Source organism: Sycon ciliatum, chromosome 8 (genome assembly GCF_964019385.1).
Source record: "Sycon ciliatum chromosome 8, ocSycCili1.1, whole genome shotgun sequence".
Lineage (NCBI taxonomy): Eukaryota > Metazoa > Porifera > Calcarea > Leucosolenida > Sycettidae > Sycon > Sycon ciliatum.
The window spans coordinates 7,963,094-7,987,379 of record NC_088650.1 but is presented as its reverse complement, the minus strand read 5'-3'; the positions used below and the strand labels follow the sequence as shown (position 1 = coordinate 7,987,379).

Genomic DNA, 24,286 nt, shown 5'->3' with positions numbered 1-24,286 from the left:
ACTAGCGTGACTTGGGCTAGCCAATATGCAAATAGTTTTCCAATCTAATCCGTATGCGCATTTCAATGTTTGCATCCTCCTCAGTATTCAACAAGGGAAATCATGGATCTGAATAAGAATTACTATCTTAGTAACAGAATGAGTGGCAATGGGAAGTGTGGATCTTCTTCAACCTCAAGCTACAAAGTAGATAGACAGCCAGTGTATAGTAATATTGGTGTGTGTGTGTGTGTGCATGTGTGTGTGTGTGTGTGTGTGTGTGTGTGTGTGTGTGTGTGTGTGTGTGTGTGTGTGTGTGTGTGTGTGTGTGTGTGTGTGTGTGTGTGTGTGTGTGTGTGTGTGTGTGTGTGTGTGTGTGTGTGTGTGTGTGTGTGTGTGTGTGTGTGTGTGTGTGTGTGTGTGTGTGTGTGTGTGTGTGTGTGTGTGTGTGTGTGTGTGTGTGTGTGTGTGTGTGTGTGTGTGTGTGTGTGTGTGTGTGTGTGTGTGTGTGTGTGTGTGTGTGTGTGTGTGTGTGTGCATGCTGTGGCCATCGACCAGCTCCGGCCACGGCGGCAAGCCAGGCAACAACATCTATGCAGTGAGAGCATTGTTGCCACTGGAACAGCCTCGGTGGCGGGTCTAGCCGCGGGGTTGGGCATGGCGGCAGCTATTGATGGCAACATTCTCTGCACCGCGGACATGGCAGTTGGAGCAGTCGCTTCAGGCTGTGACTCTGCATGGGGTCTTGATTGTGTTGGTAGTCGTTGGCCTTGTCGGCCACTTTGCGATTCACCTCCAGCAGGATGTTCAGCAAGCTCTCGTGCCGTGGCACCAGCTGTGTGATACACTGGCACAGTGATTCGATGTAGAGAGAACCGCTGTGCTCCTCGCGCAGTGCCGTGCCATTTGCCAGCGTCGGGAAGCCGATGAGGATGTCGCCATCGATGGGCGTGGAGTTGGCCTGCGCAAAAGGAATAGAAGTACACTCATGTCTCTCTCTTATCCGGATCTTGAAGTTGCGGGCACCTTGGCCTACCGCGTGCCTTGCAGGTGACCTTTAATGTCTCAGTGGAACTTTTTTTCGACTCTATGGCCAATTTTTGTGGAAACAGTGACGTCAACTGCCAGATATCTGGCCCTTCCCCATCAAAACGTTCGTGCCTCAGAGTTACGCACATTTCCAAGTTATGGGCAATGCGCGGTCCCAGACCGGCCGGATAAGGGAGATACGAGTGTACTAGAAGGCTTACTTCACTGATGCTAGCACCGTGCATTTCTACTTCACCTTTCACATGAACCATGTCTGCCTGCGTTTACCCACCCTAATCGCTCTCCAAGAGACAAAACTTACTGCTTGCGATCCCGAGAGTTCTTTGGTTGCCCGCTCCATCAGCGCTAGCAATTCTGGATTGTCGCTGACGCTGTTTCGACACGCCTGCGTGAAGAACAGCTTGGGGATGTGGTCCAGCTTGCCACCATCCTTGAATATTTGCACAATGGTCTTCAGCTCCACCAGTTCCCCGTCGTGCATGAACAGTGACTCCTCACAGCCGTGGCTCATCAGGAAACAGAACAAGCAGTCGGTGTCTGTGTGATCCCTTTCCGCCACTCGTCGCAGGTACTCAAGAAGCTGCTCCTTGGGAAAGTTGCGCTGAACCTGTAACAGTGGGCGATCCGACACAAGAAAATGAGACCTGTGGTTTGCATGAAATATGGTTCAAAGCTGGAGTATTTCAGTACAGTGTAGCATTGGTCACCAACCATAAATTATCACGTTCGCAGATCACCACGGAAACTAGAAACACCACTATGTTCTTCCGGTCCTGCACATGACACCACATGCACATACAGAGTGTGCCAGGTCACGTCCGAAACTGGACGTCTCAGCCGGCGCGGGTCCCCGAACTTCAGGTAGTTGGTTATCTGACATTTCATTGCTTTGGGCTTCCTGTGAGGCTCCAATTCACTCCACCTGCTGCATGTGGCAGTAAATACCTACTCATATGCCCCATACATTAAGCCCTGTGCAACATGTAAGCGAAGACAGATCTGTTGTAGTACGTTATTTTGTGTACGTCGTGTGTACGTGGTGTTGGTGCATGCGTTTGTTGCTGTGGTGTGAAACGCAGTCCTCGTCTGGAGTTCGTCATGTCTATTTTGTGTTTCCGTCGTCTTGTCACAAATATAGTCTTTCAAATGTAGCTATCTTGTCGACCATTGTCTGAGTGTGGAGATGGCGCGGGGCTGGGAGCAGGTGAAGAGAGTCAAATACAACAGATCATGGTAAAAAAGGAGAAGGACAAAATGGCACAAAACTGACAAAACTGACTGTATAAGATATGGTTACGTTGGTGGACAGATAGTCATAACTCGAAGTAACATTTTGTCCTTCTCCTTTTTTTTACGATCAAGAGGGGTAAGTAGCAGTCGGCCTTGTCCAGATTCTTATCAACCACCACACCACACCACTGCGCTCTCTGGCCGACCTCTTTTGACCTCTTTGACCTCCTTTTTTTTACCATAATCAAATTGGCTCACCATCCGAGTACAACAGATCATCATAATGAATAATGTCCTGCACTTGTACTGTATGAATGCATGACCAGAGTATGGTATGCTCCGCTGACACATGATTCACGCAGGTATACTTGTATCAGCTCCGCACTAGTACCTCGACTGGGCAGTTGAGGAATTCTCCAAAGCACTGCTGCAGTCTCCGCACATCCTCAGCGGAGCCGCGGCGGTCGGTCAAGTGAACGGATGCGGTGGACGGGTCAAACCTCTCAATGTTGATGATGAGAACGAGGCCCTTGCCGTGCCGCAAGCTGTAGCCATGCTGCTGCACGGTGGATCTGCTCATGTTTGGGGAATGGCACAGCTTGCAGAACTCATCCAGGACGGACACACGCGGCGTGTCTTTCCGCGCAGCTCCAGTGCCATAGTCGGGCAGATCAGAAAAACCTGGTGAAGCCGATTTGAACACACAAAGGCAGCAAGAAACTATTTGTGACACATCACAACGAAAGATTTCGGTACTATTCCATTGGCCTAATTTATTGATGCCAGTAACACACTGCAATACGGGTCTGGAACTATTTAAAAAGTTAGCCACCCTACCTGCATTACTCATGCAATAACTGGTCTATACAAGTGCAAAAACACAGGCATGGTGCATTGACCCCCAGACACTGAGACAAGTTTACGTCACGTCCAAGCAGGGGCGTAGCTGGTCCCCCTTCTTCAGGGGAGAGGGGGGGGGGTGCACAACCGCATGTGTGTTGGATGGCTAGTGCATGTCATTCATGGTCCATTATGTGCATGCTGAACCTAGGCCGACATTTTTATGGGGTGCACGTACCCCCCCCCCCCCTGTGCCCCATGCGGACTACGAGCTTGCCAAGTAGTGAACAGTCCCACTCTCAGCAAGTGTATATGCGTGCACTGCCACATACCTAGCTGGTATTGCAGGTCTAGCGGCGTTCGTAGCGCGGCGTCCTGGTTGCCGTGAGGACTATCCGCTGCAAAGTTGTGCGACGCCTGTATGGGCTGCCTGCCAGTCTCTTGTGCAATGACACCTGTACTGCTGGACGTCGGAGCTCGAGCCTAGGCCGATGCGAGGAAAAACAAAAATCAAGGAGAATATGACTCAGTGAGTAGTGGTCCCGAGCAGTCCGCAAAACATTCGGCTAGCAACTTTGCAGAATAACTGAAAGTAGCAAAGCTTCTGCTACATATAGATACTGTGACTTGATCTCCGGATAGCTACCTGTTTCGATCTTGGTAGATATCATCAGCACAGCACAGAGTTACTGGCCGAACCAATCGCAATGACGTCTAAAGAACGACAAAGCATTTCGAAACCGCCTCAACGCATCAAAGCCAGAGTCCTCTAACTGCAATAGACACAGCCTGAGCTTTGCAACAGGGCAGATAACTTTGACACTAACCAGAAAGAGTGCTCAACCAAGCCGAGGCAAAGGGACTCGGCGTAATACTATGACTTGTGTGTGTGTGCGTGTGTGTGTATGTGTGTGTGTGTGTATGTGTGTGTGTGTATATGTGTGTGCGTGCACCATGTATGCAGACATAGGCAAATAGAACCGCCGGGCCATGACTACGAGTTTCACGCACAAAGCAATCATCATGCAGACAGCACATGCATGAGACTCTGAACCCAGGTGTGTTGAGAACTCTCTCGAGCTACCACCCCCCCCCCCCCGAAGTTTGCTGGGTAGCTAAAGTTCCAGGGGGCATCATTAGTACCCAAACCCCGCAAAGAGCAAGTTGAAGATGGAAGTACAGGGCATAGACAGGCAAGCCAAGTAAGATCCCGCTTGCTGAAGAAATGGACACTGACCCCGTCTTTGCAGTCCGTACAGGCCAAACCACACAACAGTAGCAAGACTTCAGATACAGGTAAACACTACTACACATCTATGCACTGTCCCATTTGAAGATCAGAAGAGGACTATAATATTATTATACTGATCGTGTACATGTATGAGTGTGGTAGAACTCACTGATTGCTGGCGCCCACTCTGGTAATGTGTGGCAGAATGGTGTGCCTGGCGTCCTTCAGAGCCCGGCTGGCGCAGGCCATCTACAAGAAGTGCACACAAACATGTAATGAGCAAAACCTGAGAATCAGAATATGGTTCAAGGGGGGGTCACGAAGTGTCCATCCACCAGCAGCACCAACGCCAAAGACTTGAAAACCCGCAGGCACCGGAGTATAGCACCTCATCATCATGATTACGGCACATGTAGCCGCAAAGAAGAACGCACGAAGCGGTCTGTATGGTCTCGACCATACTAGTATTCTACAGTGCAATTATCTCTAGATGGCAGACTGATAATGGTATACGAATAACCAGTCCTGAAATATCCCTTAGATTTCCTAACGATGTAGCACGCACCAGTGGTATAGACTTACCGGACGACTCGCCTTGACTTCGAGTGGGGTTGCGTGGCTGTTCGGGGTCGAGAGAAGCCAGCAACGAAGCTTTCGTGTACTGCTCATACTCCACGAGCTGTTTAGCTAGCGAGTATAGCCTCTCCGAGAGAAGCAGCATCTTCAAGCACGAGAAGTTCATAGGCGTGAACACTTTGCGGCGGTACAGCTCGGCGAAGAGCTCAAAGCAGTCGCTGATTTCGCTCAGCGTCGACTTGTCGATGAGCCCCGACGTCTGGCAGATCAGCCTCATTGATTTGTAGCTGCTGTGTGGCACACTGGTGGACAGGGTGCGCAGAAACACCTCCAGAGCCCGTTGACCGGGAGCAGAGCGATTTGTCTCCATGATCTATCCGACTTTCCGCTCACCCCACACCTGTGAATCACCTCTCATCGCAACAGCACAAGTAAAAGAACTGAGCAGCGACCTTCACCAACTTAGTTTTGCTTCTTGTCTAAAACCGTAAAGCTAAAGGGAAAGGAATTTTTGCAACACATGCGGGATATGGCCAGCTGCCGCTAGCGCTGCGGAAACTACCTGTCTTGATCCGGGTCTACTATGGCTAGACCTACTACAGTCCTAAGTCCTTGTACTTGTAGCCAAACCCATGCTGCCATGATTCTTTTGAAGGCCTGTCGCCCGTCGACGTCGTGCCCTGGGGCTCGTAGATCTACGTATCACGTACTCGACAAACAGTCTACCATCCATATGCTCCTGTAGTAGCTCACACTGTACCCCATCGTAGCCCCATCCCCCTGCAATGTGTTGGTTTCCTTACTTGCTAGCCTGATTTTATATTATGATTCTGGACTGATTTGAATCATTATTATCTTCCTTATTGGCCATGGGCCATCGTGGAAATAAAGAATAAAAAAAACAGTCGCCAGATGACCATGAATGATTGATGTACAGAAAAAGGACCAAGGAACTACAAGTAACGCTATAATTATATTGTCCACGGACATCACCAGTTACTTGACATAACAATCATGAATGTACTGTACATAACGTGTGTCACTTGTCAGAAGTCATTGACATTGTACATCTACTACCGGTACTGACTGTACATACATGATTGTACATATTGTTAGATTGACAGCATGAAACAAGGTGGAGGACACTGTGTTCGGAAACAGTGACCTTACTACAACCTTCCGCGGTTGGCAGAGCCCCGGTCCCTGCGGACCATTTGAACCATATGGGTGTTGAACCCGGTTAAGGTGGCGCTACACCTTTCCGGCACCGTCCCACGTAAGCACCCATATCTCAGCAATGGGTCAACAGATTCTTATAAAATTTTCAGCATTTACTCCTTGGATATACCCGTTTCAGAAACAGCAAACATAAAGCCAAAGATGCCATCTATCTACTGTTGGCATACATGTGACGGATCTGTTCGCAAAATCCGATGAAAGGTTCGCCTGTAACCACAATATAGAAGACCATGCGTCCTATGCAATAAAATGAGTGCCACTGCAGTGTCTCACACACACATGGCAAGACATTGAACCAAAGAAAGGGGACACCAGCAAAACAAGCCAGCAAGTGCAGGAGATTGAAAAGAAAAGAACGATAAGCGCAAAAAATAACAAAAGGTTTGACCTGTGCTATCATGAGCATATGAAGAGCAGCCCTCTGAAACTTCGGTTCAATGTCTAGCTAATGCTTCACAGATTTCAAAAATGTATACTTTTTTGGGTCTGCAGGCCACGGTTATCTCAGTAGCTTGGTTAAGAGTTGCGGGAATAGCCAAAAAAAGGGGAAAAATTGCAGTATAATACATGTATTTACAATCTGTGTCCACCACGCCAGCTACTTTTTAGAAGGCCCCAGTCTCATTAGTGAGACCTTCGTCATCAACAGTCTGCTCCTCCACACCCTACCTCACTCTCCTTCGCCTCTTCCTTGCACTCTTCACTTCATCTGAGGATTTCCTGGCTGCATTCTTGGCTTGCTCACGGTCCAACTTCTCAAGCGCTGTCCGCGTGTAGTGACCAGCTGTCAGGCCCATCGCTTCAAGAATCTACTCGGAGGCCTTGTTCTTCTCGTTGAAGCAAGCAGTGACTATGGCAACAGCTGTCTGGACAGTCCTTGACGAGCAAAAGACAGTCTTTGGACAAATCTGCCAAATGAGGCCATTGATGCACTCGTTCCGATTCTGAGTAGCGCCACGCAAGCATTTCTCGAGAAGTTGCCTCTCAGTCAGCCGCAAGTACACAGGCTTGATGACTTTGAAGACTGCATCCGGCAGGCTCTTCTTATGTTGGTATTCAGGGCCACCAGCTTGATGACTCTGCCACTTGCACCAACTATCTGGTCCAGGGGGGCAGAACTGATGCTGCGGCTTGTCATCTGTTGAAACACAATGCACGACCGATGCCCATATCGCACATGCCATGCCTTGCAGGTCATTGCCATGTCCACGTACGTTGGCAGTATACTGCTCCTCGCTGATCTCATGTTTGCTCAGCTTCCTCTGGAATATTGTGCACTGCTGGCAGTGCCGGGAGAGGACTTCGTAGTCGATGACTTTGCCAGTATCCCACGAGATGGCAAGAAACGCTCCATGTAGCGAGGTAAAGCCGCGTCGCATCCACGTTCCGTCGTAAGTGACGGCAATATCAGGGGAAGACGCCAACTCCTTGGCATTCGCAGCTGCACGTTCATGCTGCTGGTGGCAACAACTCTACTGGCCTTTGCTAGTACCTTGGTGTGCTTCTGGCATGCAGGCATATTCATGACAGTGCAGAATTTCACAAGGGATGCCCACGTCCTATCCATGTCATTGCAGTAGCCGGTTTTCTGTTCACATCCCAGCAGTGCCCAGTCTTCTTGGACATAGCTTCACGGCTTTCAGCCTCGCAGCTGTCACAGGCCAGCGATAGAGTTGAAGCCAAACCTTCACGACGTACTTCACATAGTGTAAGGGTGCCATGGCACGCTGAGCAACAGGCACTATCAGCAAGTAAATTTTGTAAACATTCTAAATAAATAATTCGGCTCCCGGTCGTCAGGTAATCATCACCGTCGCGCTCATCTCCAGAGCTGTTGCTGTCACTGTCACTAGATGTCTCACTCTCACCAGAATTAGACTGTTGGACTTCGGCATCATCCCTATCTTCTGGCAACACAGAAGAGTCTTCTGCCACGACAATTTTCGTGATTTCACTGGACAATTTAAAATTATTTAGCACATTGATTTCCATGGAATTTGCGCTTCTTTGGACGACCAGGACGGCCTACGTACTGCCTCTTGCCCATAGTGATCAAGGAAGGTTCCACAAAACAGATGAAAGCCAACAAAGCAGCTAAACTGATAAAGAGCTACAATTTGGAGATTGGAGATTGCTGGTATAAAAATATTTACCAAAAATTTGAAGTACGACATGCGCACTGTGTGTGGTGACATGCGCACTGGCACTGCTGATGCCGATGGTGATGTCAGCTCTGCGTGGGGCGCAGCAAGGTAAAACCAGGGAGATTTTCAGCCTTTCCGCGAAGTTTCATCGCTAAAATGCCAGCGAAATCATAGTTACACGCAAAACATGTGTAATGTAAATTCTAATGCGTTAAAATTAGAATTTTTGAATTTACAATTACTATTTTTGACAATAGCGGCCTTTGAAAGTCCATATCTCAAAAACTACTGAAGCTATTCACTTCAAATTTTCGGGAAGTGCGGTTGGGACCTACCCAGAGGGTCTGGAAACGAAAATGGGGTCAAAATCCAAAATTCGATTTTTGACCCTCTGAAAGGTGCCGGAAAGGTGTAGCGCCACCTTAATTCTGACCCTCATTATGCTAGGGGGTTGGAGACTACTCCTTTCGTCCGTCGTGTATTCTTCGATTTTTTTTATTTTTTTTATACGAAAGTCCACTATATTCCCGAATATGTGCGAGAAGTGGTGGCGGGGCCAGGCTGCTCTGCCGACCTCAAAGGTCTCGGCGTCTACGCAGACAAAGCGCGCCATAATGCAGTAAAACCATGTAGAGAGGAGGAAGAGGGGAAATGAATAATAGTGAGAAACAAGGACAACGGGTAGATGGTCGTGAGAGAAGCAGAGTGAAAGATAACGTCACATTGTGGTAAGGGGGGGGGGATGCTAGTGAGGCACTGGTCTAAACCGTTTCATAGGGCGTCGGTGGCTGCTTGCCAGTTCAGGTGCAGCAGATACTTGTTGCATTTTTCTTTGAATGATTGGAGCTGGCTGGGTTGCGGCCGTGCTGGTAGAATGGTCGCTGGTAGGCTGTTCCACAAGGGAATAATGCAGTCTGGGTAGGAACCCTGGAGGCTGCTACGAATGTGCACGGGCAGCGTCGACTTGAGCTGGAGCGGGTGGCAGTGGGCAGTCTCCGTGGCTAACCTAGTGGATCGACCACCCACTGGGCGGGGATTGGCTGGAGGTGGGAGGATGGGCTTCAGGGGGCTTGTTGTTGGAAGGTAAGACAGCTTGAACGTGAACGAAAGCGCAGCAACCAGTCGGCGGTGTTTCAGGCTGGGGAGCCAGGCGCCTGGGCCAATCACCTTCAGTGCCTTGTGCTGGATTTTGTCCAGTCTGGATGTACCTGACCCCATCCACACCAGGCAGCAGTATTCCATTGTTGGCCGCACGAAGCCTTTGTAGACTGCCGTGCGGCCGCTGGAGTCCAACAGGGGCGCAACCTTTCTCAGGAAGTGTAGGCGTTGGGCAGCCTTTGAGGCCACGGCCCGGAGGTGTGCTGCGTAGGACAGTTGCGAGTCGAATGCTATGCCCAGAAGTTTAATTTCCTTCTCTTCAGGAACAGTCACTCCATTGAAGAGCACTGGTGGGAACGCTGGGGGAGGCTTGCGGTGGTCGATGATGAGGGCCTGAGATTTGGATGGCTCGAAGGTGACCTTCCACTTGGAACCCCAGTGGGAGACGGCGTCCACTGCTTCCTGGAGTTGTGCTGCAGAGTCGGATATGCTGGCGGTGGCAGAGATGCACTGATACAGTGCCGTGTCATCTGCATACGTGGCAAGCTCAGCACCAGCAGGCAAGGTGTCCTCGCAGTCATTTACGTACAGGAGGAATAACGTTGGTCCAAGGATGATCGCTCCTGGATGTCGTCCTGGTAGTCATGTAGCTACCTAAACCTCAACTTCTTTTCTTCCAACTTCTGCCCATGGCGTCCTTCTCTCAGCTCGTCAGATGTCAACAGTTACTGCCACCACCATGACATTGTCGCGAGAAGGTGCTCTATAGACGGGGCTGGTGTACATGTACATGCCCACATGACTATGACTGTGTCCACACAGACAGTCAGTACAGAGAAAGCAAGAAGCTACGGATAACGGTTGCCGGTATGAAACTGGTGGTCCAGAAACAGGTACAGTGTAGCATGGACATAAGATCAGGGGAGCGAATCGAGGAGGGGGAAAACAAAACCATTAGTAATAGTGCAAGCTTCGGCCATGCGCCAGTTCGGGTGCAGACGACAAGTCGACAAGACAGTGGAGTCATGCAGCAGTAGCCGCAAAGGTGATATTAGGCATGGGCGGGTAATGCTAGCATTATGGCTGGCATTATAGTCCCTTTTTTCCAGGTGGCATAATGCTGGCATTATAACACCATTTCGCATGCAAAATTGGCATTACAAGAATAATCACCGGTCGACAACGGTGTCATGCATGAACCTGGCTAGGTCCAGTTCCGAACATCGTGCATCTGAACCCGTCCGGCATCGTCCGGAGACTTGACGTTGCAAATCAACCTTCTCAGTAGATTGTTTCAGACAACATGCTCACTGCTGTTTACTAGTAAGTTTTTTTTCTACGCTTTGGCCTTGATCCAATACGGCCGACTTTACAAACTTTCAAACTGGCATTATGGAGTAGTGTGAGCATTGTAAGTGGCATTATATCCTCATATGATGAGCATTGCCTTTAGCATTATCGCAGCAAATAACTAGCATTACCCGCCCATGCCTAGGTGATATACATGTACATGTACATGTACATGTACAAGTCATGTAATAAACGATCATGGCATCAGATGAAATGTCACTCATTATGTCAGTGCTGGGAGGCTTTTTAAAAAGGTGCTAAAAACAACAAAAGAAGGCTTCAGGCTTCCTGCAGCTTCATAATAGAAAAGATGTTTGGGTGGACACACCCATTCCAGTCGCACTGCAAATCTGAACCAATTCCATTACTAACAACGTTTCGGCACCTGGCCATCATCCAGATGATACTGTGCCAGCTACAAAGGAGCAGTTTATATACAGGACATTCCGCCAAAAGGTTGTAAGTCCTCTCGCTCCGAAGAAAAGAGGGAAGAAGACAGTGTCAAAGGGAGCCCATACCACAGCACAGGACCCCCCAAGACCACGGTGCCACTATACAGCCAAGATGAAGGACATGCATACCGAGGCGAGAAGGTAACATAATTAATAGGTTTCACGTCACAGTGGTCAGGTTACATCAAGATGTACATGTACATGTACGTGTACTGTATGTACGTGCATTAGGCCTTTGCGGATAATGCCGGCAGAAAAATTGGCAGAATTCGGCGGTACTTTTTCTGGTAAGTTTCATGCATGTTTGGTACGTGGATAAAGAAATGGAGCAGAATTCGAGGAATTGCCCGCCATAAGGTTTGTATGGTTCTGCCAATTTTGCTGCTTTTCAAGCAGAATCTGCCACCTTTTCGAGCATTATCCGCCAATGCCTAACATGCATGCAAAGGTGAGAAGAAGACAAATGCGTCACATCAGGTTACTGTCATTGTCATCATTCAAAGAGTTGTTGTTGTTGTTGTTGTTGTTGTTGTTGTTGTTGTTGTTGTTGTTGTTGTTGTTGTTGTTGTTGTTGTTGTTGTTGTTGTTGTTGTTGTTGTTGTTGTTGTTGTTGTTGTTGTTGTTGTTGTTGTTGTTGTTGTTGTTGTTGTTGTTGTTGTGTTTATTTTAATTCGCAAACCAAACGGGCAGATCTGGCCAAAGAAAAGGTGGCGAATGCAGATAGAAAGCAGGAATTACTGAAATTGGGGAGGGATGTAATAAGGATAGAGGTGGAGAGAAACTAAGCCAGCTGATAATCAAACAGGACGTTTGGTACTCTAGGTACTAAGGCTGTGCGGGATCGTGCTGGCGCGGAACTGGCGGAGCGTGGAGATGGCACGTATATTGCTGGGTAAGGTGTTCCACAGCTGGGCGCCCCGGAACGCGAGGCAACCCTTGCCGAACCTGGTGCAAGCTGGCAGTTGGCGCAGACCCATGGTGGAGTGCAACCTAGTTGGGCCAACTGACGGAGGAACTAGGAGGGCTTGCAGATCAGAACTTGCGTGCCCATTCCGAGACCTCCAGACAAGAACGATTAACTTCTGCCTGAATATCTCGGATACTCTGTATGTGTCCAATTTCAGCAGGAGGGTGCGCGCGGAGGTGTGATGCGAGAGTCCGAAAACCGCCCTTGCCACCCGATACTACATGACGTGTAGCCGATCCAATTGGTTGGCAGTAAGAAGTGGGGAGGACGCATTGGATCCGTACATCAGGCCAGACATGATGATTGCTTTAAAGTAGAGAACTCGGCTCTGATGAGTCAAGCAGCGACGCAACCTCCATAGTGCTCCGATCCTCTAGGCCAGTCGAGCGGTGCAGCGATCAACATGGGGCGTCCATGACAGATCCGAGTCGAGGAGCACTCCCAGATACAGTACCTGGCCGCAGTAACGACATGAATCGGCGTTTCATTAGGGTCCAGCGGATAATGCCGGCATTATATTCGGCATTATACGACTATCCGAGCATCAGAGCATTATGGAGCATTAGAAAGGAACTAAACGAGCATTATGTGAGGTTTGAGCGGCATAACGAGTTTCATAGTGGATAATATCGGGAAATCCCAGGTTTTTGGCAACAATCGGCTACAATTATGATCATGAGATGTTGTCTGATGATTGGCTTTGCCATGAAACTCTGAGTAACAACGAAACAGCCCTATTTTACTCCCTTTGTGTACCTCTTGCGTACTACGCTCTGCCAATTCCGGGCGTTTGAGCACTATGCATTGTACCGGCGCTTGACTTTGTAGACACGTAACACCTTTAGCACTAACGCTACATAACTATCGCTACATAAAAACGTTATGATTGTAGCGATGTGGTCAGGTAAATGTATACAACTTACAAAGCATGCCCAACCGAGGCCGAGACAGTTCAAGTGACACAAATCCGGAGAAAATATTTACGAGGTTTCTTTTACTTTTAGAATAATGGAGAGCTATGGATGGAGGAGACATACCCGAAGTGAATATCAAACAGACGAAGATGAGTTTTCTAGTTGTGCCAGAGGCTCTGGCGATAGTATCTCTAGCGATACTGAAGTAGACACTGATGCATTGCTAAATTTGGACCAGGATGAAGGAGCGGCTATAACAGAAAGAGCTCGTTCCAAAAGAACTGCCTTTGCCGAGTCCAGCTCAGGAGGCTCGAAAAGAACTAGAATTTCTCATGGATTCAGTACCAAGTCGATTGCTCAGCAGCGCCTGTCTTACTTTCTTGATGAAGCACGTACAGTTAGTCGTGGACGGTTGTGATGCCAGGCCTACAGTCAAATGCTATCAGAAAGGAAGAGTATTGTGGAAAGTCATACGTCTACACACCATCTCAAGGAGAAGATGAGAGCACAAGCAAAGGATGTAGAGTGGCAAAATAACTTCTGACCACGTGTTTTCAGGATTTCCGCAAATGGGAGGGCTCTCCATCTGAGACCGGATCTCAGAAGCTGGCCTCACATCTGGTGTTTCAGATGAAGACATTATTCACAGAGTGGACGCAGTGACAGCTTGTCTGCAGGCAGGAATACTATTTGCCAAGATAAACTTCATCCCAACAATGAATGACTACCTGCAATAATGGTTTCATCTCTCACTACATGGATAACTAGGGGAAAGATTTGATACACCGACTATTCTGCCACAACCCTGCATCAAAGTGGAATGGAGAGCAATCAATGGAGAAGCGATCATGTCTTATAGTGCCAGGAAGTGGTGGAGCTCCTGAGAGATAAGGTGGCAACTTCAGATGCAGATCGACGATATGCATAATTTCCTGGAAGTTTGACAATGTGCAGACTTTCTTCCATTTTTGTCCCAAACCAAGAGCATTATATCCCTTGCTGAAGCATTATAATCAGCATTATAAGGCAGTTTTTGGAGCATTATGGTTAGCATTATACGAACATTTTCGGAGCATTATCCGCTGGACCCTACGTTTCATGACAGTTTACATTGATCGTGTGCTGGGGCTGCTGGGGTATACCAGGTATACAGGGATTACTTGGCTCTTGGCTGCATTCAAAATGAGACCACGGGTCTGCAACCAGTCAGCAAGTGCAGAAACAGAGGCCGATAGCGTAGCAGATACCGTGTCGAGGTATGTGCTGATGCTGATCAGCGCGATGTCATCGGCAAATTGAACCAATGAAGACTGGTTAGCTATGGTTGGAACTTCGCGGGTGTAGATACTGAAAAGGATCGGTCCTGGAACAGAACCTTGTGGCACGCCACCGGATGGTTCAGAAATGGCACTCTGATCCCGTCCAATACAGATACGCTGAGTACAGCCCGACAGATAGGCGGAAAACCACTTTAGGGCTGTCCCTGTTATGCCGATATCGAATAGGTCCCGGAGTAGCCGTTCATGACGAACCTTGTCGAATGCCTTTGACATAATATCTAGAAGCCATATGCCAGTACACAAACGCTTGTCCCGTGCAATAAGAATACGATTTAGCATAAGTGCCAGGGCATCCTCTGTTGAGTGGCCTGCGCGGAATGCAAATTGAGTCGTGGGGAGGGTACCAGATATGTCCAGAAACTGGGCTAGCTTCTTCTGTACGACTTTCTCCAAGAAACAATAATTATAGGAAGTAGGGACACTGGACGGAAGTTAGTGGAAATAGACGGGTCCCGAGCTTTGAACAGCGGGATAACGTGTGCGAGTTTGAAGGCTGTGGGGACAGTGCCATTGACAAGCGAGGCATTAAACTGCAGTAGTTGCAAAGAACGTTAATTTTAAAATAATCAATGCAGCCTCCGTGTTTGCGAGGACAGCAGACTGATCATTGACGCGGCGCATCCGCCGGGCACCGCGAAGGCAGGCAACACTGGCACGCAGGAGACCAAAACCAAGACGACAACGCAGCGCAGCAACGCCATCACCATTGCCATGCGCCACCAGGGAGTGGTTCTGTAGTATGCCGGTATTGTGCTACTCCCTGGCTACAAGTTACAACCAGGGCAGCAGGGACACCGTACCGGGAGTTACGAAAGCCGGCTGTTTTCCCCCCGTGCTCGCGATCGCGATCACGCGTCACCATGGTCACCAGATACGAGACTCCTGGTGACGTCACCAGATCAGTGCTAAAAAATTATTTTGTCGATCTTTTCCAGATTTAAAAAAAATTGGACGAGCTTTGCCTTTGCCTTTGGCTTTGATATGCCTGCCTAAAAATTGCAGAAACATTATCATATCCTGTCTACTTCTGGAAGTAAGTTGGTACAATGAACGCGTAGTTGTCGTTGAAGAGAAGGATATGAGCTTCTTCGCCAGCCTTAGTCGCTCTGTTCTGGGTGCGGCCAGTGGCCTCGGGACGAATGGAGCTGCGAAAGTCACCGAGGATGTCGATCGTTTGTGCGATCGCCTTGCATCTTCCTCGCTGGTGTCTGACAGACGTGAAGCCGTTGCTGATTTGAAAGCCCTGGCAAAGACGAACCGCCTGGAAGTGGGCACGCAGGCCCTGGGACCCCTGATCGCCGCGTTGCGCCGGGATCGCAGTGACCCGGAGCTCTGCTGTGCAATTCTGGAGACAATGGCTTCGGTGGTGGAAATTCCCACTGGGCAGGGTGAAAAGGATGACGACGCCGCTGCGATCGCCACAAGGTCAACCGAAGCCCTGGCCAAGCGGCAGGACAACATTTCGTTGATCATGGAAATAGTGGAGGAGTACTCGTTCCAGGTACGCTGGGCAACTGTCAAGCTACTGACCGCACTGATCGCGGCCAAGGCTGCGAGAATGCAGGAATGCATCCTGGCATGTCCGATGGGAGTGTCGCGCCTTATGGACCTGCTGTCGGACAGCCGCGAGATCATACGCAACGACGCTCTACTGCTGCTGAAAGAGCTGACGCGCGGCAACGACCAGGTACAGGGCATCGTGGCGTTCGAGAGTGGCTTTGATCGCATCCTGGACATTATAGCCGAGGAAGGTGCAAGTGACGGTGGCATCGTGACTGAAGATTGTATCGATTTGCTGTCCAATCTTCTCTTGGCACACTCCCGGAACCAAACGCTCTTCCTGGAGGGCAACCAGCTGCAGAAACTGTTGCCGTTCTTCAGTCTGGAGAAGCCGGAGGACGGCGCGTGGCCGGCGCAGAAAGTAAGCAACCTGGTGGCAATGCTCAAGGTGCTGCGCTGCCTGGTGACGCCGAGCGGCAGCCTGCTGCCACTGGCGCAGCGGACACTGGCTTCGAGTCGCCTGCTGCTGGCCCTGTGTGGCATGATGCTGTCGCCGGGCCTGCAGCTGGACGTGCTGACGGAGGCGATCGGCACGGTGGCCGAGTGCATTCGCGGCTGCGCGGCCAGCCAGTCAGCGTTTGCCAACGTCCAGGTGCAGGTGCGCGGTGGCAGCCCGCCGTGTTCTGCCGTGCTCAGCGTCATCATGTCGCTGGTGTCGGAGAAGCAGTGCCTGCGCCTGCGCCTGGCCACGCTCTATTGCCTGCAAGCGTTCTTGCTGGACAACCAGGCCAGCCAGAAGCACCTAGTGGCCAGTATGTTGCCCGGTAATAACAGCGGCGGTGGTAGTGGTGTGTCGGCGGGGGCATTGCTCTGCGGCGGCCTGATGAGCGCGGACCCGCTGGTGGCCTGGTGCTCCGGCGCCGCTCTCTGCTCGGTGGTGGTGCACTCGGCGCAGAAGGAAGCGCTGCTCGACGTGCACATTGGCATGGCTGCCGGCGGCGCTCCCGTCGCCCTGCTCCCGCAGACTGCAGTGCTGGCGTGCAGCCGACAGCTCAGCCTCACGCACCGCCTCGCCTGCTTCTCGCTACTCTGCTGCTGGCTGCACGAGTGTCCGCGCGGCATTGCCGCTCTGATCCGCTCCGGCTCGGCGTTGCGCGTGCTCGTGTCCGGCCTTGACATGCCGCCGGATGCCGGCGACAAGGACGAGGCGCAGCAAGAGTGTGATCGCGTGTTGCGTAACATGATGGCCTTTCTGCTGGGTATTTGCATACTGTATGAGCCACAGGTACGGTCTCCTGAAGAATGCGTTTGCTTGTTAAGGGAACAACATGGCTCCGCGTGTGGATCTACTGTATGTCGTTTTGCTTGTGTGTGTGTGTGTATGTGCGCGCGTGCGCTCGTGTGTGTTTGTGTGTGTGTGTGTGTGCATGTGTCTGTGCCTGTGTGTGTGTGCTTGTGTATGCATTCGTATGTGTTCGTGTGTGTGTGTCCGTTTGTGTATGTGTGTTTGTGTGAGAGAGAGAGAGAGAGAGAGAGAGAGAGAGAGAGAGAGAGAGAGAGAGAGAGAGAGAGAGAGAGAGAGAGAGAGAGAGTTGAGGGGGATTGCAATACCAAGAATAGAGCACGGAGAGAATAAACAAAGTTGAATACTTAGCACAGCTGTTTTTGTTTTCTATGCTTTTTTGACTCTGTTGCCCTGTTTGTGTGTTTGCTTTCTCTTCTGCGATGTGGGGCATGCTGGCTGCAGGGTGTTGCTGAAGAGAGTGTCCGCCATGCCCTGTTACAGCGACACAGCGCCGACTATGTGGTGGAGGCCATCAGCAACCTGGCGCAGTCGGAGGTCTTCCTGAGAGCTGGCCGAGGCCCGCAGCCGCGCTTTGACCGCGAGAGCGACGTCCTGTACAGCTACCAGCTGGTGTCCTTGTACCGTCAAACCGTGGACGACATTACGGCAAAGGTAGGGTACTAGACTATTTGCATGGCGGCTGATTTGGGTCGTGAAATCTTGCGAAAATGATTACAGCTAGCTGTAGTAGTACATCACTCAGTTTGGTGGATTTCGTGAACGACAGAGTCGGGAAACCGAAAGATAGACCTTTTCTGTCTCATATGGCGGTGTATAGCCATCACATTCATGAGTATATGCAGTAGCTGGAGTTGGCTGTACAGTACAGGTGAAGCCTGAAGCCTGGCTTCTTCTGAGACCACACCAGTGGGACCAGCCAGGCATGGCCTTTGAGCACAGGTCACGGTGGTCTCTCTAGAGCCAGGGTAACTCTTGTACATTATGCACTTTGCGCCACAGAAAACATGTAGAGACTAAGCAGCTGCTAGCTAATACTTGGTGATCATTTGACCCGGTTTCGCCGTTGTGTGGACTGCATTGACTTCTGGATCACTGCGATTACGATTACTGGTAGGACGAAGATTGCATACGGCGATAAAAGTGTAGCATTGTTGAGTGTCGAGCACACCGACTCCCTTGTGTACCGTTGTGTTCATGCTTGCCACTGCTGCCATGGACCTGGTGTGCCCTTGGTCAGGAACCTACTTTAGGAGCTGCATCTGTGCCTTGATCCATAGAGGGTGGGGGCGTTCCGGCCTCCAGCCAACTCTCACGCACTTGCACACCGTGATTTATTTTATGTTGTTCCTTTCTAGGTCAGGGGCAAGGAGAGGTCACGTCCGGAAGGTACACCGCCGCCTTCGCCGGCCAAGTCCCCGTCGCAAGCAGCCACCGCCGCCGATGTCAGCACTCAACAGGAACACGAAGCCGTCCTCCTCTCCTACAAGGAGCTCATACGACAGCAGGTGAGCTAATCTGTTCACGACCGGTGTTGGTTGTAGTGCTGCCGTGAACCCATTTGCTAGGCATGATCCGTATCCTCCTGCCCATCCCTGATGATGCAGCTCATGGGCGAACATTTGGAAGAGATCCTTTTGATGTGGTATAGCCAAGGACTACAGAAGGCCGTGTGCTGATTGCTGGACATTGACTCGATACGTGTGGATAAAAGTTATTGGGGACCATGCATATGTGGGTACATGTATTTCAAGTACCTGTATAAGGCTCTGCACCTAGGGGCATCAAGCACTCTCTCGAGCTGCCGCAACTCTCTCTCTCTCTCTCGCTCGCTCTCTCTCTCTCTCTCTCTCTCTCTCTCTCTCTCTCTCTCTCTCTCTCTCTCTCTCTCTCTCTCTCGGGGACCAGGTATATATCTTCTGAAGTAATCTTGAAAGGAATCACGGACTGCGCCAACCTCTCGACTGCAGCAATCAGGCTGCCTTCTTTTCTATCTGCCACGTGCCACCATGCCCTACTGCACACCTAGATCAGTAGGTTTGAGTCAGAGTTTTCTGTTCTTGTTCACCAAATACAATTTTGCTGCAGGATGGACAAATATCTACCCTTAAGCAGCAACTGCAGGGTTTGAGTCAGGAGTGTGATCGCATTCGCCAGGAACGTGACGCATTAGCCAATCAGCTTGAGCAGCGGACCAAGGAGCTGCAGGACTTCCGTCAGGTAAGCATTATGGCTTCCGCGAACAAGCATAAGTACACACATGCACATATGCATGCACACACGCACAAGCGTGCACGCGCGCACACACACACACCACACAAACATGCGCACACACACACATACGCGCACGCACACACACACACACACACACACACATATGTGCACTCAACTGTTGCTGCTTATTGCAGCACCAGTGATTCCATTCAGCAAGGGCAGACTTGTTTTCGTCTGTTAAAGGGGAAGTCCGGTGAAAAATTTAAATTTCAGGGTCGGTAGAGTTTCGGGCGCTGAGTCGAATGGTGTTGGTCCCACGTGTCTCCGACAAAGCGTTCTCGAGATATTTCCGTTTGAAAAACTGAGTTTCGGGGGCTGCGCCATGACGTCATGCGGCCGCGCCACACCCTCTGCAACGTCATAGCGTGCAGCTAGGTCAAAAGGAGTGCGTGAAAGCAATAGTGTCAGTGCTATTTCAAATGATTTGGCGACTGATAGTTTGGTGCAAGCGACCCCGAAGACCTGTAACTCCTTGTGAGAGTGAGGATGCAGCCATGGCTGACCTTCATGAGTTCGGTCTGGGGCTGAGAACCTCGGTATTCAGCTGAAGAAATGGCCACGCGGGCCGGTCAAGAGTGAGCGCTACTGAGTTTCCGACTGATGAAGAAGCAGCAGCTATTGCAGACGAGGCTGATCAGATCGCTGGAGAGCAGGGTCGCCAAAATGGAGAAGAGTGATGCGAGTGCTCTAAATGTTGTTCCATACCGATTAGATTCGCTTAGACTCCAGTAGCCTGCCACATGGTGATGTTTTGGTGCGAACTTGGAATATTTCGGACTACTCAATTGGAGAACAGTGCAGGCTCTTTGAACCACGGGCACGACTCTTCGCTCGCAACGCTATGGAATCTGAAAGTTCTAGGTCCGGAAGCTGTTCGCTGTTTTGTCACTTGTCACGGTTGTGCACTCATCGCTGTAACATAAAATAATGAGGCGGGTGCGGAAAACTAAAATTTTCTTTCTCAAAGCACAACCACCGGCACCGGCAAGGAGAAACGCACGTTCTCTGACTACATGACTGAACGATACGACTGAGCTGATACGAGTGTAGTACATGACAAGTCCGTGTGTTGACTAGTTTTCTGAGTCTTGTGTCAGTTGCACGTTGTGACTCGAGTCTTGTACTACCCCAGCACGGCAGTGCGGGAGTAGTTCCGTCTGTGATGAGTTTGTTGACTGCACTACAGCTAGATAACACACTGCACGCACTGCATGCACGCAGCGCAGAGCGCGTAGAGGCTGACGGAAAAGTCCAACTCGGAAACGGCTATAATACGGTATAACCTCCAGGTTTACCGAGCTGAAAATCACAGGGTACGTAGTGTTTGTAACACTGAATCGAATGGTCTTGGTCCGAAGAAGCTGCGACAAACGGTTCCCCAATCGAACGCACTCCGAATATGGCCATTTTTGTACACAACTAGATGGTGTGGCTACCTGGCTGCACGCTGTGACGTCATCACCTGGATCTGGGTGATGCGCGCTCAAATTCGCACATGTTCGATTGGGCGTATCTGACGAACCATAAGCCGCAGCCTCCTCGGACAAAGACCATTCGACTCAGCGACCCGAACTCTACGGACTGTGAAATTTAAATTTTTCACCGGACTTCCCCTTTAACGTGTGCTTATGATAATGCCACGTCTATAAAATAGTTGACATGCTTTTGGTCAGCAGGGCTCAAAAATTGTTAATCTTGCTGGCCGAAATTATTTTCGGTTTGTTTCCTTCTGCTCTACATCTTTTTGATTCCTGGAACTGACATTTCAATATTGATTCATGGTACCTGAAGTAAATACATGGATAGGGAAACCGTTCTGTATAAAGTACCCTGGGTAAAACCGTACTTTCGGTGCAGTGCTGCTTAATGAAACCTGACCGTATGAGTCAAGTGTGCGCCTTTCACCGGCTCACATCCAAGTGTTTGCAGGTCTGGGGCTGCATAGCACCTCGTGCGTACTCCACTAATGGAATCAGATTTCATTGAGCAACACTGTACGCTTTTCATGACCCTGCGTTATGCCTGCGGGGTCGGAAAAAGTTTTCAAAGCACCCACAAACGTTGCAATGGCTGTTTTCACTTTCCTGCATGTATGCCTGCAGCCGGCCGAGACAGCAGGTCACTTGCTGCACAGTTCTACTGAGATGGCACAGGAGCTGCAGGAGCTACGACACAACATGGCCATGATGCAGGAAGCCAGTGTTGAGTGGCAAAACCGTGTTGCTGGCCGCGACGAGAGAATCGCCATGCTGGAGGATCAGCTCAGGCAGCATCATCATCAACAGCAACAACAACAACAACAACAACGGCAACGGCAGCAACAGGTAGGCATAAACAGCTCTAGACATTGACTCTCTAGTATGTTGGGTGTTGGCGTGTTCAACACCGTTCTGCATTCACTGAATTGTGCTTCTGCTCAACACAATCCTGCTTTATTCATCTGATCAGGTTGCATGGTCTAAACTCTACATACGCTTGAGGCTATCTGTAGGTTCATCTCTAGTTTGACTGGAGCCTTGCCTCTATACTATACCTCTGCAGCCTATGCAGTTGAGTGCCGATGCTTCTCTTTTCTCATCCTTGAAATGGCACGCTCGAGACATTTGACATGCAGTTGAGTGCCGATGCTTCTCTTTTCTCATCCTTGAAATGGCACGCTCGAGACATTTGACATGCAGTTGAGTGCCGATGCTTCTCTTTTCTCATCCTTGAAATGGCACGCTCGAGACATTTGACATGCAGTTGAGTGCCGATGCTTCTCTTTTCTCATCCTTGAAATGGCACGCTCGAGACATTTGACATGCAGTGGACTTTGGTGTAAAGTACCTACGTGCTTGCGTTTCTTTTTCCAGGGTGACAGTGCGAGGAGTGCTTCGCAGGCTGAGCCCTCGCGTCAACCTGCGGCTGCTACTGTGGATGGTGATCCACAGCCGCAGCCGGCATCCGCGGAAGACACTACCGGTGCTGGAGACGTGTCTGAACTAGTTGCTGTCACTAACAGTCAGTCTGCTCTGCCATTGCAGAGTGACGGCGGCAGTACAGGTGGCCCAACCGAGGACAAAGATGCCAGGGAAGGTCGACAGCTGCAACAACCACCACAGCATCCACAGCAGCAGCAGCAGCCACCGCAACAAAGACCACACAGCGCCCAGCAGCAGATGCAAGCACCCTTGCCTGCTGCAACAGTCGGTGCGTTCTCTTCCCCTCAGCCCCAGCCTTTCCAATGGAGTCAAACCACCGCCACACCAACTACTCACCTGTTCCCCGCACACAGTATCCCACAGGCACAGCAGCCGCTTAATGCCCAACCCGTATCCGCTTTCACCTCACAGCCACCACTGCCAGCTACAGTCACAGCTACATCACACCAGCCCGCACATTCGTCCTACCAGCAGGGCCCCGGGCAGCCCTTCTCGGCGTACGGTGCATCGCCGATCGTCCGGCCCGCTCTGCCACACGCCTTTGTGCCAGTCAGTGGGCAGCAGCAGGCTCAGCCTGCAGCACATCACGTACCCCCTGCAGTCCAACAGCCCGTAGCGAACCCCGCCCTGGAGCCATTTGACACAGGTCGTTTGGCCTCATTGCGTCTAGACAGCAGTAGTCCAGAAGCTCAGTATTGAAGCCATTCGTTACCTATTTTGTTTTAGTCTATTTTCAACTCCTTTCCTCTTTCGTGTGGAAGGGACATTTTATGAAATATCTTCCTTGGTGGTGACATCAAGTTCGCTATCTCTGCTTTATCTTATGTACATCCGTGCGCCCGTCCGATGTTGCCGTACCACTTTAAGTATATGTTTCAATAGTTTTCTTTTCAAACCTCACGGTGCTGACCCGCAGTATACATTCCTGGCCCATCTGCTTAGCCGTTTGCCCTCGCCAGCTAGCAAATCTCTGTTGTTTCCCCCAAATGGTCGGCTGGTCCGACCGAAGCTCGCTGTTGTCTGCACCAGCCATTTTATTTTACAGCGTTTCAGTAGTAGTTCTGTAGCATTGGACAGCATGCATGTCATGCACATTTCTGTTTTAAGAAGACAATTCCAGCACACTCAATTGATGCCGATGGGTTGATATGTGTGCCAGTGGTCGTCTGCAACATGGCAAATTTGTATCCTTCTATACCGATGCATACTACTGTAGTGGCGTAGGTGGTGTGTCTGTCGGTCTCCTCATGGGAAGGAGTGCCATGTTCACATGATGCCATAGCAAGACCAGGACCAGTGCTAAGAAGTCAGAACCCAGTAGAGACAGGACAGAGATGAAATGCTGCAGTTTGCCAGTCGTTGGCGGTCGAGCAGACGACTGGAATGAGGGGGTTGCTAAGGAATCGTTTTGCAAATGCAGTTTCTAATCCTACCAGTATGCACTGTACATGTATGCAGCATGTACATGATCGTGGTAAACCTTCGGACCCCTACCTTGCTCAGCCACAGCAACAAACTATCTTCAATCACGGATACATCACCAAGGCCACCGTCACACCCAACAGACCCTGCTTATGCTGGATGGAGCTAGCAGTCACATGCAGGGAGTGGCGCGGATCCGTGTGTACGACTCCCTGCTAAGCACACTGCCCACCGAAGGCATTCGAAACGGCTGGGAGTGCAAACACAGCCGTTTACCCAGGACACCCGCTGTATTTACCAAGGACACCCGCTGTATTTGCTGAAAGACTGAATCGTTCTGGTGCTGCTGTGGCGTTAGCGTCAGGAACACTCCCCCCCCCTCCCCTCACACACACACACACACACACACACACTCACACACACACTCACACACACACACACACACACACACACACA

The 24,286-nt window shown here is 50.3% G+C and overlaps 2 protein-coding genes across 2 annotated transcripts; one reads left to right on the top strand and one right to left on the bottom strand.

Moving 5' to 3' along the window:
* Positions 1-410: 410 nt before the first annotated feature.
* Positions 411-5,400, bottom strand: LOC135823169 (caspase-8-like). The gene is made up of 6 exons (XM_065336010.1): positions 4,913-5,400; positions 4,500-4,579; positions 3,432-3,582; positions 2,651-2,940; positions 1,331-1,636; positions 411-940 (listed from the first exon to the last, which is right to left on the bottom strand). Exons 1-6 carry the CDS (start codon positions 5,274-5,276, stop codon positions 647-649), a joined length of 1,485 nt encoding a protein of 494 aa, XP_065192082.1. The 5' UTR covers positions 5,277-5,400; the 3' UTR covers positions 411-646.
* Positions 5,401-15,371: 9,971 nt separating this feature from the next.
* On the top strand, positions 15,372-23,537 carry LOC135823168 (general vesicular transport factor p115-like). The gene is made up of 6 exons (XM_065336009.1): positions 15,372-17,195; positions 17,658-17,867; positions 18,572-18,721; positions 19,302-19,433; positions 21,590-21,811; positions 22,340-23,537. The coding sequence occupies exons 1-6, from the start codon at positions 15,489-15,491 to the stop codon at positions 23,105-23,107; spliced, it is 3,189 nt and encodes a 1,062-aa protein (XP_065192081.1). The 5' UTR covers positions 15,372-15,488; the 3' UTR covers positions 23,108-23,537.
* Positions 23,538-24,286: the final 749 nt, after the last annotated feature.